This window comes from Homalodisca vitripennis, chromosome 5, assembly GCF_021130785.1.
Source record: "Homalodisca vitripennis isolate AUS2020 chromosome 5, UT_GWSS_2.1, whole genome shotgun sequence".
Taxonomy (NCBI): Eukaryota; Metazoa; Arthropoda; class Insecta; order Hemiptera; family Cicadellidae; genus Homalodisca; species Homalodisca vitripennis.
The window spans coordinates 170,958,783-170,979,916 of NC_060211.1; the positions used below are offsets into that span (position 1 = coordinate 170,958,783).

A 21,134-nucleotide genomic window follows, 5' to 3' on the forward strand; every position below is an offset into this window, starting at 1 on the left:
ATACTAATGAATAAAAATTTATAATACTATACGAATTTCTAAATTAATTTTCATGGTTTTTGGCATGTTCATCAACTTTGGTATCGAGTGCTGAATAATGTCTGGAATAAGATGTATTTTTAGTTTGGCTCAAGAGGAAATTTGGACAGGGCTGCTCGGAAAAGAAGAACGGAGTCACAAAATAGTTGACGTGGTTGTAAACATTTTGTTGCAAAAAGGAGTTATATTATAAAGGTCTTTTATTTTAGACGAAACTGTTAATTATTGGGTTAAAAGATAACTGATAAGTCAACTCCAATAGTGTTTAAAATATATTCGACTACGGTTTGGTGAGAATTTTTCGAGTTTGTAAGAGTTTTGGTAATTTCGCTTCAACGAACAAGGGTTGGAAATCTATTGTAAACATGTTATACCGAATAGAATCCATAGTGGCAAGATGGCTGACGGGGAAGGTGCTGGGGGCGCGGCGGTAGGTCTAGCATCCGCGTGCAAAGTGCAGCTTTATAGCGAGGTGACGTCACACGGGGGCTGTGCACAATGATCACGTGACTGGAGGAGGAGGGTTTTGCGATTTTTAAAGTCTGTCTGAGTGACAGTTTGATGTTTATGATCAGTCTCGACAACGGCAGCGGGGGAAGTCGTAAACCGGCTGGCTCGGTGTGCAGTTCCCCCCCGAGCCGCCAGCCGCGCCACTCTCTCGCTTGCGGCCGGCCTGCACTCTTGACTCGATGCGCTTTAACGGTTCTCTCACTCTGTGCACTCAGTGCAGTGGCAGTCGGCGACAGTAATCGCTCTGCAAGTCGCGCGGCGTTATCACCTTATCAGTGTCCAGTCGCAAACTGCACCGGTCTCCTCAGTCGTCGACCGCGGACCCGCGGGCGATGTTCTGATCCGATGGGCAACAGCTGCATCGAGTTGGATCTTTCCACGAGTCGCTCACGTCCTTCGTACACCCCGTCTCTCTCCAACATGGGCGAGAGGATCAACTCCAGCCCCAACCAGAACTCCCGCACCCCTCCGAACTGCGCGAGGTACGCTCTACTTGGGGGAGGGGGTGGCTGATAACAGTTCTTATCTCAGTAGGCTAACTAAAATATTCTTATCTGTCCGCTGATTTCGCTTGAAATTTAAAACGATCGCTGTTTTACCCGAATACTGCAACCTTTATTTGAAACAATTAATTGTAAACTTTTTTGTCATTGTACACGCTTGAAAATTTTAATTTATAAATTGTTATAAATTGTTGATGTCATGTTTTATAAAGTTGTCAACAGTTTCATACAATAATGAAAAAAAAAACTTTGAATTTTAATATCAAAGGTACGATAGCTATTCCTGTAGAAGGGAGTGTACATAACTTTTTTTAAACAAATTGCAGTGCTAATTACATAAAAATTTATGAAGTTTTGATGAGTTGTCATTCATGTCTTACAACATTTTCTACAGTTTACAAATGCATAGTTAATAAACAAACTTTAGACTTTAATATCAAAGGTACTATCGCTACTTTTGCAAAAGGTAGTGTATATATTTTTTTAAACAAATTGCAGTGCCAATTACATAAAAATGTATAAACTTTTGGTGAGATTTCATGTCTTACAAAGTTCTGTACAGTTTACAATAATGAAAACATTTTGAATTTTAATAACAAAGGTACTGTCGCTACTTCTGCAGAAGGGAATGTACATAACTTTTTATAAACAAATTGCAGTGCCAATTACTTAACAATTTATGAACTTTTGACCAGTTGTCATGTCCTACAAAGTTTTCTACACTTGACAAATGCATAATTAATAAACAAACTTTAAATTGTTATATCAAAGGTATTATTGCTACTTCTGCAGAAGGGAATGAATGTACATACCTTTTATAAACAAATTGCAGTGCCAATTACTTAACAATTTATGAACTTTTGACCAGTTGTCATGTCCTACAAAGTTTTCTACACTTGACAAATGCATAATTAATAAACAAACTTTAAATTTTTATATCAAAGGTACTATTGCTATTTCTGCAGAAGGGAATGTAGATAACTATTTTTAAACAATTTGCAGTGCCAAGTACATAAAAATGTACTTTAACTATAACTAAATAACTTTTGATCAGTTGTCATTCATGTCTTACAAAGTTTTCTACAGTTGACAAGTGCATAATTAATAAAGAAACTTTAGATTTTAGTATCAAAGGTACTATTGCTACTTCTGCGAAAGGGAGTGTACTAAAGTTTTTTAAACAAATTTCAGTGACAATTACATACAAATTTAAGAACTTTTGATCAGTTTTCATTCATGTTTTACAAAGTTTTATACAGTTTACAAATGCATAATTAATAAACAAACTTTAGATTTTTTGCAAAAGGTGCTATCGCTACTTTTGCAAAAGGGAGTGTATATACATTTTTTAACAAATTGCAGTGCAAAGTACATACAAATTTATGAACTTTTGATGAGTTGTCAGGGCTTACAATGTTGTGAACGGTTTATAAGAAATGAAAAAACTTTAAATTTTATTATCAAAACTACTGTTGCTACATCTGCAGGGCGAAATCAACAACACTTTGAACAAATTTCGAAGCCAATTTACAAATAATCAAGAAGTGCTTTTACATTAAAAAGTTCTACTATTTATTTTACTGTACTCATACTGTTTATGAGCAACGCAATAAATGTGTTCCATTATCAATACATTACCAACTGTTATCGCGTTGTATAAATTTTAATATATAAAACAACAAATAACAAACCTTAATAGTGTTTACCTGTTTATTAATATGACTAAAAAAATGTAACTTCCATACCGTGTTAATTATTGTCAGTGTATGCAATGTTTCCTTTAGTGTAAGAAAAATAGTATATAACGATGAGAATAATAATCACTTGGTTAGAATAGTGACATTATTTTTAACTCACGGAGTTTATAAACTCTTCATTTAATACCCAAACTGGCTTTAAAATTGGTATCGTTTTTTGGAAAAATTTTCCCGTTTTTTACAGGAATTCTTTAACGATTTAATGCAGCTTAGAACAGATGTTACTAAGAAATTACTCCTTAAACAATTGAAGAGAATATTGTAAAATTAGTTGGGAATCATTTTAATCACCTCCCTTTCCCCCCCCCCGAATACTTATTATTTATAAATATCAAAATTATATCACTTAAATTTCCATTTGTTTAAATTTGTATTTGCATGTAAATTTGTTTAAATTGGAAATAAAAGCCATGTAACACAATAAGGAATTTAAAAAAAATTGTAATAACAAATTGTTGCATTACAGTTTATTGGTATTCTAAATCTTTTTGTATTTATTCAAAATCTACACTGGTGATTAAAAAATGTGTACATGTGATATTTTTTGCTTTAAATTGCAATACCTAATCACGTCAGTTCAATTTTGAAAATAATACTATTGCCTTTTTGAAATTCCTCGGAAGGACTTATTTTTACCGATTTGTCACTAGAATCGATAATTTACATATAAGGACTGTTTAAAAATACATTCAATACATTATGTATATTATGAGCGATAGTTTTATCTCGTATTTGCCAGTAGTACATAATCGTCTTCATATGTGTATCAGAGACTCTGTCAACCATAGAATTACCAGTGTAAACCAAACACTGTAATGTTAATTGTTCGTTCATTACATCAGCTATTCTAAAAGTTTATTCTTTTGTAATTTTATTTATTCGTAGACTATGTTGTAAACTATAGCATGTAAGAAGAAAGATGCTCGTTTTGTTGCAAATTACTGTGCGCTCAGAAACAAACGTGTACGTTTTTCAAATGCAATAACACTTTCTGAGTCATTCTAGTACTTCAATATTTTTTTACCAAAGATTCAAATTCTCGTCATTTTTATATTTTTTAAAATATTTTTCTTTCACAATTCATATATATCTAATTTGCCGTAAAGTAATTGAACACATTTACAAAAAGTAGTCTTTTAGTGATCTGAACATATATGTCTTTGGTTGGGAAAACAGAGCCGTAACAGTTACCATTTGTTTTTTTAATTACCACTCCTGTACAAGTTTATTACCATACAATATTTTTCTCTCGATCATAATCAGTGCTTTTCAAAACAACCCTTTTTTGGATTTTCAATAAAGCAATAGATATGAACAAACATATATAATTCATATAGAAATATGTGGATAAAGGTTACTCTTAGAACATTTTTATTGAGGTTAGGTAACAAATATTAATAATAACTTTAGTGATGGTAACCGTATTTTTAAATCTAGTTGTACCGTCAGATTTGCCTTCCACTATCTTAGATAATACATTCCAGTAATGTTGATTTGTAACTATTTACTTTTCTTATAAACTTAGACGTTTTGTAGTTATAGATCAGTCGCTGGCAGAGTATTTAGGCCATAACATTAATTTATACTCACTCTGACAGCAATCTTTTTTGTATTATTTATACTTACATTTTTTAGTCAGTACATATGTAATTTTTAATATGATGTAAGATTCCTAGAGCACTTCAGGGTACCAAACACATTCTATTCCAGACGCAAAATATTAGCCTACTTTGGTCTTTTGTTTTAAAATTTTCCATGCTCTTACCAAACACGTATTAGAGCGTAAGTCCCATAGATACTCGTATTCTATTTTCAGAACGAAATTGGTATGTATTTATTTTTATTGCATTTAATGACGGTCTTAATTAACATCATGGGAATTTGCTATCAAATCATATTTTCGTCACAAAAATATTGAGCTAGTAGGCCTATATATTTTCATCAAGTTTTGTGGTTGCACGATAGTTAATCAATTAAAAAACAAAAAAGAGCGTTTAAGAAAAATACATATTTTTTTACCAAATACACTTCGCTGTAGTTTGAAAACAAGATAACTATAATTTTTAGGTAGATCCCATTTAGAAATTATATTATGTCATTACCGTACTACTGTTTGTAATTTATCCATTTAATTTAAAATATTGAAGTTTAAATTACGTAGATAATTCCAGTTGCAATTCCATGATAATCATAATACGCCCACCTCCGTAAGATATATGGTATTTACAACAGATTTATATGTACTTAGACTTGTTTTTGTAAGTTAAAAGTGAAATAACGGAATAAAAATAAGGAACGTTACTGAAATAATTTAACCTTCTCCTTAACCCGTTTGGGGATGGTTTTAAATTTCAGATCGAGTACTGAAAACAATTGTCATTTTTTTATAATTTTTTGTAATAAATTTAATTTTAACTGCATTTTATACAAATATGTATAAAATTCAGAAACGAATACTCGTGTAACATAAAAACACACTGTGCGCCAAAGAGATGTAAACCAATCACTTATGTTGGTCCTTCGACGGTTCTCTTTGTATTAACCGAAATAATCGTCTTCGCTATAAAAATATCAAATCAGAACCAGTTGTTTTGAAATCTCACATATTAGTGATGTTTTTCGAGCATCCCCTGGATCGGGGATTGAAAAACAATGCACTTAAAAATACATTATACCTACTTTATATACATGATAATATAAAACTGTTTAGTGACTGTTATTTATTTATGTATTTAAAGGAATCCTATTACATGCGAGTTCATCACAATATGCATTCAATATTTTGAAAAATTACACATTAGCTGTATATTACACGGATGGCAGAAGGCAATATCATTAATTATGCACAAAAACTATCATCGTGGCATCCAAATAAAAAAAAACCAAAGTATTACAATCGATATCAATACTATAAGTAATACCAATAACGATAATAATAAAAATAATCATAATAAATATAATAAAAACCGAAAGAACCATTAACGTAAATATATCTACAAGCACTGATAAGAAGAGATTGTGCAATATTCAATTATAATCAACAATATTAATCATGTACAACAAAAGTCCAAACAAAATCCAGCTTATTAGCAACCAATATCAATATAATAAGTAATATAATTAAAGATAATAATAAAAATAACAATAATAAATATAATAAAAACCATAACAAAGACTAACATAAATTATCGGTAAGCATTAACAAAATAAATGCAACATATATCACAACAAACAACAACCTACTGCTATCTTAGTTAATACAGGCAAAAAGTGCACACCAAAAACATGTTTATACTCTATATCACTTGCTTGCCTATTTATTAACTTAAAAATCCATTCCTCATAACATAATCCATTTTATAAACAGCTCATTAACTTTGTTTTGAAAATTAACTTGAAAGTTTTTTCTAATACTCACCCTCTAAGCATGTTGTACATGATTAATATTGTTGATTACAATTGAATGTTGCACAATCTCTTCTTATCAATGCTTGTAGATATATTTACGTTAAGTGTTTTTGGCTAATAGTAAAAACAGAATTCACTATAAATAAACACATCTTAAAATATTCAGACAGCTTGCTTGTATTATTTGTTAGAATTAAAAATAAATAAAGACTCATTCTTAATGACTTTGGTTCGGTCACATTTGATTAAATTTACACAGAGTTTATATTTATATAAGTAGTAAAATTCATAGTTGTTTTTAGTCTGATCTAATACTAGACCTATTCTAATTACGAGTGTTACATGGATATTTAAAATCTAAACGGTTTTTGTGTAGAACTTTTAATACTGTTATAGAACAACAAATTTAAACTTTTACAATAAGTGTTTATTTCTTAATATTTATTATTTTAAAGTTAATATTTATTGAAAACCATAAAAAGTAATATCTAATAAAATATTTACTGTATAAAATTATACTGGTCTAATTTAAACTGTTGACGGAAACCACAAAAAATTGAATAAAAGTAAAGTGAAGAGAAGAAACGTGTTTACTGGAGCTACTTTTTCTTACACCGTTCCATAAGAGTAATCTACAAGTTTACATGGAGAATTAGAGAACATAACGTGGGAAATATTTAGGAATAATCTAAGTATTTAAATGTAGACAGAATAGTTCCAGCCAGATTACCAAAGAATTAGAGTTCTAAGACGGATTTTGTTCAATCATTATCATAATTGTTTATAATAATCCACATAACATAAAATACTAAAATAAGTACAAGAAGTATCATCTGCTATATGAAGAGTAAAGTTATAAAATGGACAGTTGATAAAACAGATTTTTTTTTATTAAATGAAAACAAAACACTTTATGAAAAAGATAATTAACTATTTAAAATCTTTAAGCTAACATAACGTACCTTAAAGTTAAACTCTTGACATTTAATTGATTCCGATTCCACAACTTATTTACAATCTAGATTAACTAAATATTTTTGTATCTATTGCTCATTTCATTTACCCTATTATTACATTATTAAACATTCGAAATCTAAGCGTCTATAATCTAGGAAGTATATTGCCTAACCCGTAAGTTCTAAGTATATAATCAATTTAAAATTAAAACTGTCTACAAATATTATGGAGTTCGGTCTGAACGGCGGAATAAATAAAGCTGAGTTATAAATATTATTTATTTATAAATAAACTCTTATTATAAATAATTGTATAAACATTATTTTGACTAAAGGCAGCAATTACACAAATTAATATAATGGAGCATTTGATTTTGGAATATTTTTGTGTATTATAAATATAATTTAAATGTTCTTACAATGTGGAAGATAGGAAGATGAATTATTTTTATTTTTTCACGCGAAAATGTATGTACTGAAGCGGAAACAATACGAGAAGAATTTTAAATAACTATATTGGACGTATCTTTTATACATGGTGTCCCGTAACTCTCCTGACAAAGGTATACCACGTTATTGCTCAAGTCAAGACAAATATATTTCACCATATGAACATGGGTCTCCGAAGCTTAGTTTCCCATTTGTATGTCTGCATGTGTTTTTTTATAAATAAAGTAATATCCTAAAATCTAATAAATTAGATTATACCCAATTTAGCTTAAATGTTTAGGATAACAAGGCCATTTACTGAAACAATTATCATAAAATTATATTTGGTATTTTCCAAATATAAAGGTACACTTATTAAATATTAAATAAAAGAGCATTTCTAATATTATCAACTGTTCTGTGTAAACATTGTTGATATTATTTTAAATTTGTTTACATTTTATAGTGAGTGAAAATATTTTTAACGTCGTTTCAGATTTCAGTGATTAGGTAAGTACTTATCTATTTTAAAAAATATCCCAAAACACAAGATGGTCAGAATTTGACACCTAAGACTCCCTTTGAAGCAGTCGGCAATAACTATGCTAAATGAAAATTCGCTGAACTGTTTTTTTTAACTAATGTACTAATTCCAGCTCTAAATGTTCTAAAATATTAACAATATTTTTCAGATAAAAAAGAAACAAACGCGTAGTGTCATTGTTAACGTACTTTTAGCTATGCATTTTAATCAAATATTAAGAATTTGATCTAAAAGATAATGTTACTATCTAACAAAGTGAATTAGAATATCCATAAACATATACTTTTAACGTATTTTCTTGATCGTGACAAGGCAAACTCAACATTGGCGTCGGAAATAAAATTCACTCAAACCAGTAGTGGTCATACACGTGCAACGCCTACTAAATTGCGTGCAAAGGAGCGGGTAACTGCTAGAAGTGCAGATATAAGAGACAATGTAGTCTGACATTTACTGGATATATATATATATATATATATATATATATATATATATATATATATCCAGTAAACGTTTACGTACCATACCAACTATAAACGTTTTTTCTTTTTAATCGATTGTTGAAGTAAATATTTGACCACAACGTATGCTTGGATGTTATTTCAAAAAAACAAATATTATAGAAGTTAATGTATTTATGAGCGCTATTCGACGGTTAGACCTAGTACCATTGATGATTGGTTCAGCCCCTTGTAAATTCTGTTGATTGTTATTATTTACGAAACTTATTGGAATGTCTAGTTTTCGATTTTATTCGGCCGCTTTGCTTCTCTACACCATACTACAAGGAAATATCAATCCATTATGTACTTCGTTATGCAAAAAGTTGTATCGTTAGATGGTCTCTCGAGAGTACAGCTCTAAAAATTAGTGTTACAGGTATATATTACAGAAATTTAAAGGAATCTATTATAGTAGCATTCGCGTTAATCTAATTTTAATTCAACAAATCCTCACTTTACGCTGGTCAACGTGGAAAGAAATGACAATAAAGTTGAAATAAATCTCTATTTTATGTGAAGTTCAGTTTACAAAGTTTCTTTTCATTACTTAGACCACGCCACGTTCTAATGTGATATAAAGTTATAATACATTATTGACAGTCCGCCTTAAAGATAACAGTGACATTGTAACAGTTACATTTAATATATTTACTGTGTCTCTAACTGTTATCATTATTTAACACGTGTTTTATTCAATAAAACGTGTGTAAAACCTTAGGACGCGTCGGTTGACTAATTGAGCTCCAGTCCATCATAGTTAACATATTGAAAATCAATATTTACTCAATTTTTTGAGCTTTGCTAAAATAAAAGTGAATAAGATTGATATAAAAAATAATAGATTAAATAAATTCTTTGTTTACGCGTCTCCCACATTCTATTAATTTATGTATACGTAAATTGTGTATTACGCTAGTTCATTCAGCAGCATAGTACACATTTTGCCACATTTTACCTCACAGTTTATACTGGTTACAACTGATTTTGGCCAATGTGCAGATGTAATGTGCGATGATGCGAAATAAAATATATCTAGCAAATTGGCTGACGTTTTGCAGTAGGCTCTGAAGCGAACATGCGCTTATTCATGTTTATTTTTGGAGTTACCATATTATGACACGAACACAGTTTCCTAAGTCCACTAGAGAAGTTGAAAAATATATCAAATAATTGTAATGGTACTTTTATATGTATGTACATTCGAATTATGTAATTCGACGGTAAAGGCCTATAACAGATTGAAAACGTTAATTTTAAAATTTCGCAATCTTCGCATCCAAGCTCATTAAAATATCTCCTTTCTAATTGGAAAACGACTTATTGGGAATTAGGAGAACGGTTATTTCAATGCTGTTAAAATGTTACGCGATTTTTAAAAAGCATTTATCATTTGTACAGTTTTCTGTAACCTACATAGATTGAGAAAATGTGGCTAGAGTTCAATGAAAGTAGTGAAAGTTTCATCACTAGTCTTTTATATTTCATGGAAAATTATTTACGTACAGAAGAAATAGTAAGAATCCCATGATAGACCATTGCTACCTCTTCTTGAGCATTTATTTAAAAATATCTAAAACAATATTTGTCACGAATTAAATTAATTCCCTTTCAAAAACTCGCCGACAGGATGAAAGAGACATTTGTGTACATCAGTGCCAAACTGGTTCCTTAATGTAGGGGATTGCCGCTCTCGCGATTTACAGGTAAGAGTATGTGGTGCTATGAAACCGGTTGTCTGGTATGTGAAGTCATCACCGAACTCATTGTTGCAGTTCCAAAGATTATGTGGTGCTATGCGACCGGTTGTCTGGTATTTGAAGTCATCACCAAACTCATTGTTGCAGTTCCAAAGATTATGTGGTACTATGCGACCGGTTGTCTGGTATTTGAAGTCATCTCCGAACTCATTGTTGCAACATCAAAGATTATGTGGTGCTATGAGACCGGTTGTCTGGTATTTGAAGTCATCACCATAAACTCATTGTTGCAACATCAAAGATTATGTGGTGCTATGAGACCGGTTGTCTGGTATGTGAACTCATCACCATACTCATGCAACATCAAAGATTATGTGGTGCTATCACCGGTTGTCTGGTATTTGAAGTCAATTGTTGCAACATCAAAGATTATGTGGTGCTATGAGACCGGTTGTCTGGTATGTGAAGTCATCACCGAACTCATTGTTGCAGTTCCAAAGATTATGTGGTGCTATGCGACCGGTTGTCTGGTATGTGAAGTCATCACCATACTCATTGTTGCAACATCAAAGATTATGTGGTGCTATGAGACCGGTTGTCTGGTATGTGAAGTCATCACCATACTCATTGTTGCAACATCAAAGATTATGTGGTGCTATGAGACCGGTTGTCTGGTATGTGAAGTCATCACCATACTCATTGTTGCAACATCAAAGATTATGTGGTGCTATGCGACCGGTTGTCTGGTATTTGAAGTCATCACCAAACTCATTGTTGCAACATCAAAGATTATGTGGTGCTATGAGACCGGTTGTCTGGTATGTGAAGTCATCACCATACTCATTGTTGCAACATCAAAGATTATGTGGTGCTATGAGACCGGTTGTCTGGTATGTGAAGTCATCACCAAACTCATTGTTGCAGCACTAAAGATTATGTTGTGCTATACGACCGGTTGTCTGGTATGTGAAGTCATCACCATACTCATTGTTGCAACATCAAAGATTATGTGGTGCTATGAGACCGGTTGTCTGGTATGTGAAGTCATCACCATACTCATTGTTGCAACACCAAAGATTATGTGGTGCTATGCGACCGGTTGTCTGGTATTTGAAGTCATCACCAAACTCATTGTTGCAGCACTAAAGATTATGTTGTGCTATACGACCGGTTGTCTGGTATGTGAAGTCATCACCATACTCATTGTTGCAACATCAAAGATTATGTGGTGCTATGAGACCGGTTGTCTGGTATGTGAAGTCATCACCGAACTCATTTTTATAGCATCAATCACTATGTGATGCTACACTAGGTGACTGGTCGCCTTATGTGTGATCACCAATAAATATACTGCGCTATTCGTGTTTTAAGAGGTTTAAATTTTTTTAGCTTGGACGTATAAAAAATTCTTGTTTGTAAAATACTCATTGTCTCATTAAGTATTATATATTCATGGCGTTTCAGAACCATACCATTAAGGAATTTCCGCTCTTCACAATCTAGTTCAATCTATTCTGCTGTATTAGTTTTCAATTAACTGCAACAAATACTCCACGTTTTTTCCACCATCAAAAACACTTTTGCTTTAACGTTATGTGTTTTGGAAAATCTACAATACGACAATATTGTAGATAAAAATAAAAGCATGTGGTTATGTGGGAAATCTTTAATTAACATGGCATTTCAAAGAAAACAAGACTCGACAAATTGTCCTCTGTTTCATACTTACATTACTCATTCTTCCTCTCTCCCAAATCCCAATTCTTCTTTTCTTCTCTTGTCTCTTTTTTTACTCATTTACGGTACTGTATGGATTGAATGGCCTCTACAGATTTGGTGTTGTTGCAGGTGCAGGAACCATGAGGTCATTCTGCCACTGAAGGGCCACAAACGCTACTGCAAGTTCATGGACTGCAAATGCGAGAAGTGTGAATTGACGGCTGAGAGACAGGTTGGTCTACCATATATTGTCATAAACAGGATCCAGTGAAAGTATCTTATCGCTTCGTGAATCATATAGAGGGTGGTGATTAGATAACTAAAGCAACTCGGTAGAATAACAAATTAAACAGCACAAAACAATCTTAGATCTTAAGTTTACGCAGTCGGTGTCAGAACTAGCTAAAACTTTTTCGGTTCACACTACGTTGAAAAATTACTTACAACAGGAAATTCTTGAAACTTTTCGGAGAGCCATCTTCAGTCAACAGATGATAAACCAATGGCGCAGTGTAGCGGGTACAAAAGTTATCGCAAGATAACCGGATGAAGCAACGTCGAGCGTGGCTGCTGCTTGGATGGGTGATCCTGTCCTTGCAAGCAGCCCGCCTGACCAGTCATTGGTGGCGGTTCGGAAGTCACCTTTAAGCCGTTGGTCCCCCAGTTTAAGTGTTAGAGAGGGCTTCTTAGCCGTAACTTCGCCTGGTGAAATAAGAAATCTTTACTTTACTTTACTCTACTCTACTTTACTTTACTCTTACTTACCGAATTGACTGAAAATGGTTCTCCACAACAGTGAGACCGGAATATTCAGGACTGTATTTGTCTAAGGAATGTTCAACACGATATGAACAGTAAAACTTAGGTGTTACGTCAACATCATTGTAGGTTATTCCAAAAAGGATATGGGAAATGTTCGTTGTCCTACATTGTTTATTGTGAATTTATTTCGTTTCATTATGGAGTTGGTTTTGACTTCCGTTTTCACTTTTATTACAGATCACCATTTGGTATCTACACGGGTACATATCAGTGCAAAAATGGGTGATCTGCATTGTCCATCGTGATTGAAGCGCTAACGTAGTATGAGCGTAAATTTAGGTATTCTTTCGATGAATGTTATTTTTCCTAACAGGGATGCAGGGTAGGCCCATCAGACGTAGATGACCAGTGGCATTTATGATCGATACTTTCTCTTGTGAAATCATCAACGTGATCTGATATCAATTCAGAAAAGAAAAGCATCCCTCGAGATCTAAAAAACAAACTCATATCATGGGAGCTTCTTGTCGCGTGGACATTGCAACTTTGTTATCACTCTTACAACTGACGCGTTTATACAAAAGCTAATGTTTATTTGGATAGTGTATTTACTAAAGGTAAGCACTAGTGCTTCACAATCTCTGCAGTATAAACCATATTTCGTAATTGATGAGACATTGCAGCAAAGGTTCTTATAAAACTTTCCTCTGAAATACAAACTAAAGGACACAAATTTTAATTAGTTGATAAAGGAAGACTCTTATACGGAAATTTTTTATGTGGGCAGCCAACTAAGTCAATTGTCGATGTCATCGCGTATAGCAGGAAACATTTCCACAACTTTGTATACGTACAAATATGTGGCTTTGTGCCGCAAAAAATGTATAAAACTTTTCCTAAGAGCAAATATCATTACAATTATACCATAATTGTATTCTTTTCTTAACTCTTATTTATTTCGTATCTCTAGAATTGCTTGGCATTGAAGCCGCAACATAATCGTAATAGTAGCATAAGCAGACGGATATAGCTTTCAACTGGACCTTATCTGCTTCTTACGATTAGATAAGAGTTCAGATCCGACGGGTGCGGTGACTTATATTAGGGCCTTTGAAATCCTTCTTTCTGAATGAATATTGGTAATGTTGGTTCAATTTGGACGTCTGATAGTATTTTCTACAAAAATCTACTCTACTTCTCTTCATATTAACCAGAGAATACTAATAAGTAATCGTTACATTTTAAAGCAAGAATGTCATGTACTTTGTGTAGCGATAGAATGATAAAAGAACGATTTAAGCTAATGAACTCCTTTGTTATTTTGTATAATTTTTTGATATTGTCTCTGTTGTTTATCACAAAACACATAAACAAAATTATCACTGTAGATTTAAACCGCATAAACTACTACCACAAACTGCTGATACAGACATCCAACTTTGAAAATGGAATGCACTTATTCATTAACTACTGCCAGATTTAGAAACAATAGAAGCTTGAAATAATTATTTTCTTAAATTAGTCTAACTCAATTTTACACATTTATCTGCAAATTAAAAACGAAAACCTAAATTCAGTTTTTCGCCTGTAGTAGCATCACACAAAACACTATTAAAAATCAGTGACACATGGTTTTAACTGTTCAAAATTATACTGTAGGATATATACCTATGTCCAATAGTGAGGTCCGAATTTAGAATGCTTCAGCAGATTGTGGAGATGGAGCAGTTAAAATCCTAATAATTAGAAAAACGTAATTAAGCACGAATGGAAACTAATTTTAGCAAACATTTTGTAAATAGGGATATATTTAATACAAAACTTGCAACTTACAAAGAAAACAGTTACTTTGTAACAGTTTACAAGAAAGATGTTAGTCCATAAAATAATATTTGTAATAACATTAATGTTTCTACATTCTTGAAGCTCTTTTCTTATTGGAAATTAGATATTAATTTCAAAGACACACTACAATAATATAGGTTTATTATTTTTGTGAGGCCTAAAACCACACAAAAAGTATATTTTTTAGTATTTTTTGTAAGTAGATTTTTTATTTTTTTAAAGAGGTTAAATGTAAAAAAGGACCATATGGTCCTAATTTTGCCTCAATAAAGAAGTGTTTATTTTTTAGGCCTTTTAGGCATAACATCAGTTATGTGGGTCTGATGATGTGCTCACTGAGTACGAAAGGCCTTTATATTATTTGAGTGTTTGTTTTAAATTAGTATTAATATTTCTCATGAAATTTACAACTAAAAAATATTGTTGTATGTTGTTGGGTGGTACTCATTAAGATCAATTTACATACTCGTTTAGCAGTTCCTGTACTTCTCGATCAACCAATCTATGGGAGAAGGTTTATTACCAGTCGAATTAAAATATACCTATATTCAGAAGATGTTCAAAATCTGATGTTATGAAATAATACATTACTGAACTATTCAATCAGTCAAGACATGAAAACACGTAGTTTTAATAAACTTAATTACTGTTTGGAAAGTCTAAACGTCCTCTCGGACAACCCCAAGTGGGTTCAGACAAGACTGGTCAGCAACCGATGGCTTTACAATCATTATGGAGTGTACTACAGAAGTTTTGAACACCTGTTACCCTTTCAAATCATTCATTGTCCATTGGAAACTTTACAAAAAGAATTTATAGTTAGCCTACGTTTGTGTTCTTTCACGCCCTCAAATATATCTGTACTTGCCAAAGTTAATCACTTCAGCCCGCTTATTAGTCTATTAAAGAGTATTAGTCTGTTATGCTACTGTTAGCTCTCCAGGCTAATCAGGAGAGCAGGGAACAGAACCATCAGAGACTCAGAAGAAGCTAGGCTCGTCTCTCCCACCTAATATTCTTTTTAGTTAGCTTTTATTTAAATCAATTTACTGTCTTTGTCTCTTCAGAAAAGTGACGACCCGTGAGATCGCCATCAGGAGAGCTTTGGAGAGGCGCCTGATTCAGATGTTCGGCTATCTACCAAGGCGTCCTCCCACTCATCTCCGCTAACCCCTGCCGTAGCTTTTCTTGTGACGCATACATCTCACCAGGGTTCATCAAACGATAGTTTCATCTGCAATCACTCCTTCGTCAGTTGGTTTTGAAATCCTTTAAGAGTTCTGTTCTATTTTTAAGAAGGACGGTAAAAAGTGTCTCAAGAACTACAGACCAATTTCTATATTCTAACTGTTGGTAAAATCTTTGGAAATCCAAATTTTGATTTTCATAAAATATATGTATGTTGATTTGTATCTGGTATTCTATTTTATAGGAAACCCAGCTTGTGTTGCTATTTTTAACCATGGCGGTAAAAAGTGTCTCAAGCATTACAGACCAATTTCTATATTCTAGCTGTTGGTAAAAGTTTTAAAAATCGAAATTTTGATTTCGATAAAATGTACGTATGTTGATTTATATCTGACAATCAATTTTATAGGAAAACCATCTTGTTACTATAAACATTAATACTCTTAATATACATTTAATCTTAGCGATGAATGAACAAAATCATCGTTTAAGTATCATCGTGATTTAGAAAAAGCCTTTGACCTTGTATATCGTTGCTTGCTGCTTGATAGGCTGAAGGCCTGTGGTGTAAGCGGTATTCCGTTTGAGTTGATGAACTCTTACCTTCGTTAACGACCGCAATGTGTGCAAATTGTTTATTCTGGTTTTATAGTTATATCTACTTATTGGAGAATAGTTATTGGTGTATTCTAGGATTCAGTCCTCGGATCATTGCCTTTGTTACTACGTCTACTAGAACTACTATACTATGTTGATGATCATTATTTTGATAGAATAAGTTGATGATACAATTGTTGTTAAGATCAAGGTCTTTTGAATTTGAAAAGCACCTCTCTAAATCTACTCCTAACATAATAATCTCGTATTGAATGTGGACTAAATTAATTCTGTCCCTTTCCTTACATGTAACTCAAAGAATGGCAATAGTATTATTTTGAAGGAAATTTAGTACCTATTTTAAAGTCAATATCTTTTCTTCGTATTATCATAGATTCAGATCTTATATGGGGTGATCAAACAATCTTTAACTATCTTCCGAGTTTTTTTAAGTTGCCAACATTTTTTTAGTTTTTTTAAATAAAACATATATCCTTCCTGGTGGAGAATTACAATTTAAATTAATATACTGGGGAGTAAGCATTCTACTAGTTTTGATTATATTGTACTCCAGATTATCTGTTAGACTTTAGTGCAGTGTTTGGTGTTTTTAACCTATGCCTTATCTATGGTTTTAAAATGTATACTGACATTAATATTGTTACTATGTTCCAATCATATTATATGTAATATGAACAATAAAAATACGATATTCTATTATTAAATCTTTTACTTAATTTCCCTCTTAACTTCCCACAAGGGAACGTTATAATATAGTTTTTACATATAAAAATAAAATATTTCTGTATCTCAAAATTTTCAAATGCAAACATAAACTACATTACACATACTTGTGTTTTCTTAGCAAACCAACAAATTTTCTATTTGCATTGTTTTATAGCTGTAATAATATTCGCGTTAGAATAAAAAATGTTCTAAGTTCCATTTAAACTATTGTAATATTATGGTAAAAAGGTAAGGCCATAACATTTTATCAATTACGCTAACATCAACATAAAGATACTTTTTTAATATCATAATTTTTTATGTTGCTATTTGTATTATTCCAATTAAAAATAGGTTTGCAATAACTGTATTTAAGTTTAAAATCTCTTCTTATTACATATGTTATTAGTAGTAACATACATTTAAAAATTCCTCATTTCTTATAGACATACAATTTATTTTAAACTAAATAAATTTAGTATCCTTTTACTTTGTATTTAAATAATTATAGTCAAGAGTAAACTTTTAAATCTGTAAAAAAATAAGAATCTTTGCTGCAATATCCCAGGAATTAAGAAATATTGTATGGTAATTATAAATATATATAAAACAGAGTTGCACGTTCCCCATAACTTAAATTACTCAGTTCCATGTAAGCTTCAAATTCATTTTATGCCGACTAAAAGCAATTTGAGTTGGTCGGCATATTACCCGGGTGCAATGTGCATCACAAGGAGGCTATATAACACCACGTGGAACTAATGCAATTTAAATCCAAATTGAAATGGCATAGTGAAATTTGACCTGAAAATCTCAGTTTAGCAGGTAATATCTCATAATATTATTATAAGAATGTGGAAAAAGTGCTTTGATTTTAAGCAACAGCCAATGTTGCCAGATATTGTCAAAAAGCCGCTGAAATATTCTTAGAAATTGTCTTATTCCATTCACCACAATATGAACTTGTTCATCCGTTTTACCAATGGGTGACCGCTGAACGATCCTGTCCTTGCAAGCAGCCCGCCTGCCCGGCAGTGGTTCGGGAGTCACCTTTACGCCGTTGGTCCCCAGGTTAAGTGTTAGAGAGGGTGTCTTAGCCCTAACTTCGCCTGGTAAAATAAGACATCTTCACTTTACTTTTACTTCAATGCCTTTGTCTGAAGCTAAACTGATGGCCCGGGATTATGTTTTCAATTTTATTGGTTTTATTCGCTTGAGAAACGTATTTTCAAACATATTTGAGAGTAATGGTAGAAGAAGACCGATTTGTCTATATGAAGCAATTAAATTAGGAGATTTACCTGGATTAGGCCAAACTTCCACCGGCACGAAACTTATTCAAGTCTGAAAATTGCATTTTAAATAATATTGTTTGCTGTACGGTAATAATAGTCATTGCTTTTCTCCAGAGTTCTTCCAGTGTTGTTTCTGTTAGAAGATCGTTACCTTGATATTTTTAGGATTCAATTCATCAATTGACTGCACCTCTGTAGATTTCAAAGACTGACCGACAGTGTGTATTAGTTGAGTCGATAATACTCAAATAATAGCTTGCACAAGTCAGAAACTACAAACAAATGATACCTCTCAACTGTGACATGTTTGGCGCTACCGGCTTGTGCAAGCGTATCTTTAAAGTGGTCGCGTTCGCTTATGCGTTGACGGATTTTGTTGAAAAAGTACCGTTGTAAGTTTTATAACAATTTCAAAATATTGGACTCCTTATAAATTTTTATAACCTAAGAAAACAGCTGATGCCTTTCAAAAGACAATCTTTTCGCTGTTTCCGGATTGTGCAAGTGTACCTTTAAAGTGGTCGTGCTCGCTTATGCATTGTCAGATTTCGAGGAAATAAGTACCGTTGGAATTGTAATGAAATTGTTGAAATATTTGGTATCAGATACATTTTTATAACTATATCGGTTCTGTTTGTTTTGACTTTTGAGTAATTTTCAAAAGACAGTCTATAGCTTAAATATATAACATTAAAAGTAGCATTACACGTTTTCTAAAACTATCTTGCACATTGGGTAAGTTCGTATTAAATAAAGCATTCACCATCGATGTACGTTACAAAACAAAGCACGATAATAACTTTCTTTGTTTATAACGGTTATGGAACTTTGTATGAGAACAGCAATAAAATTGTGCAAAATATAGATGGCAAAAGAAACTCAACTTTCCTTTTTCACTAACAAACAACATTGCTTAACAATACATCGGTCGTATTGTGATATTGACAGAATAAACTAATAATTACTATAATTTTTTTTAATAATTATTTTGAAAAATACCAACATCCAATATTGTACAGTTTTTTTGTTTTTTGAAGCTTTCGATAGAAAAGTTATCTTCGTTATTTCAACATTACCTTTATTCCTGTTTATTCATCTGTTTTATGAATAGTGACCATCTGTATAATTAAAATCAACTGTTCATGGAACTGCAACAATTGATGTTTGTTGGTAATTATTTGAGTTGTTCAATAATAATCATACTTTAAAAATATTATGATACATTTTATAATTTAGAATTTTTAAATATAGGTTTTGAATAGTAAATGGTATCCTTGAAAATATATCATCTTGCGTACAAAAATAAATCTGGGCTTGTTGTCAAAACAAAAAATAAAACCACATTTTTATCTTTACAAATGCATTTATTAAGGTCCATACTGTAAAACTGTATATTGTATACGTAAAAAACTTATCACAGCTTTTCAGACGTAATTTTAAAATGGAAGGATATAGTTGTTTCGTTTTTACCAAGGGTATGGTTTATGAAGAAATTTAAAATTGTGTATAATGTTTCGTTGTTTACATTAATTTGACAAACTCGAGATTCGAACCCATATATTCGGACTTTGACATAGGTACTCCATGAAAACAAATACTTTTTTATATTTCTTCAGTTGCTCTCGAGAATTTTTGAATCGCATTTTTCACTATGTTGGGATAAGATAATCGCTTAGGATTTCAGACACATCATATGGAACAATCTGTACTGTAAATGAAAAATTGCTACAAATCACATAATTGCACGTAAATACACGTTTTTTTCAATTATAATTTGGTAGTATGGTATCCAAACCTGATGTTATGATACCAAAATACACAAAGAATGTTTTAGCCGGTAGTTTCACACAGGCCATAAAAAAATCTCCTAAAGAATGTATAAAAACTCGACGAAGTGGGCTCCTAAATGGGTTTCAAAATTATTCAGATCGTAAACAGTTATATATGTTGCGGGTGCCAATTTTACAATTTTGACCCAAACTACTCAGGTTTTAAATAAAGTCTCAATCTGTCATTAAAGTGATAATTTTTATATTTAGTGTGAATAAGAAACCCTAAAACTTTATTTTTAAAATATCCATTAGGTAAATAGGAGCCAATTTGAGTAATCCAATTGATCGAAAACGCACTCAACGCAATTATTCTGATGATCAGGGAAGGTAATTAATGTACAAAAGAATCAATAAAGGCTAATCACAGAGCCTTGAAGTACTCTATAACCTTTAGACCTGTAAAGTTTGGAGGGTATGTGTTTTCATTAAGTTTTTGAACGGATTAGACTCTACCAATAAAAAAGGACCTAAACCAACCCAACAAAGACTCACGCGTACCATATTTTTCTGGTTTTTCAAAAAGGAGGCAATGGTTTATTACGTCTAAGGCTATACTTAAATCACAGAATAGTCTTAAGGTGTGTTCACGGGAGTCGACAAAAGATTCAATTTTCTCTAGGGCAAATGCTTTCAGCAGATAACGTGTTATTTGTGTCATAACATTCTACCTAAATGTGCATAACATTTTACCTAAATTTGCATAACATTCTACCTAAATGTGCATAACATTCTACCTAAATGTGCATAACATTCTACCTAAATGTGCATAACATTCTACCTAAATGTACATAACATTCCACCTAAATGTGCATAACATTCTACCT

General features: G+C 32.1%; 1 protein-coding gene across 1 annotated transcript in view; it reads left to right on the top strand.

Moving 5' to 3' along the window:
• The first annotated feature begins 619 nt into the window (after positions 1-619).
• LOC124363157 overlaps positions 620-21,134 on the top strand; it is a 205,933-nt gene continuing 185,418 nt past the window's right edge. Inside the window, exons 1-2 of the mRNA XM_046818297.1 lie at positions 620-1,031; positions 12,195-12,297. Coding sequence (XP_046674253.1) covers positions 895-1,031; positions 12,195-12,297 — 240 coding nt within the window. The 5' untranslated portion in view covers positions 620-894. The remainder of the gene's footprint in view (positions 1,032-12,194; positions 12,298-21,134) is intronic.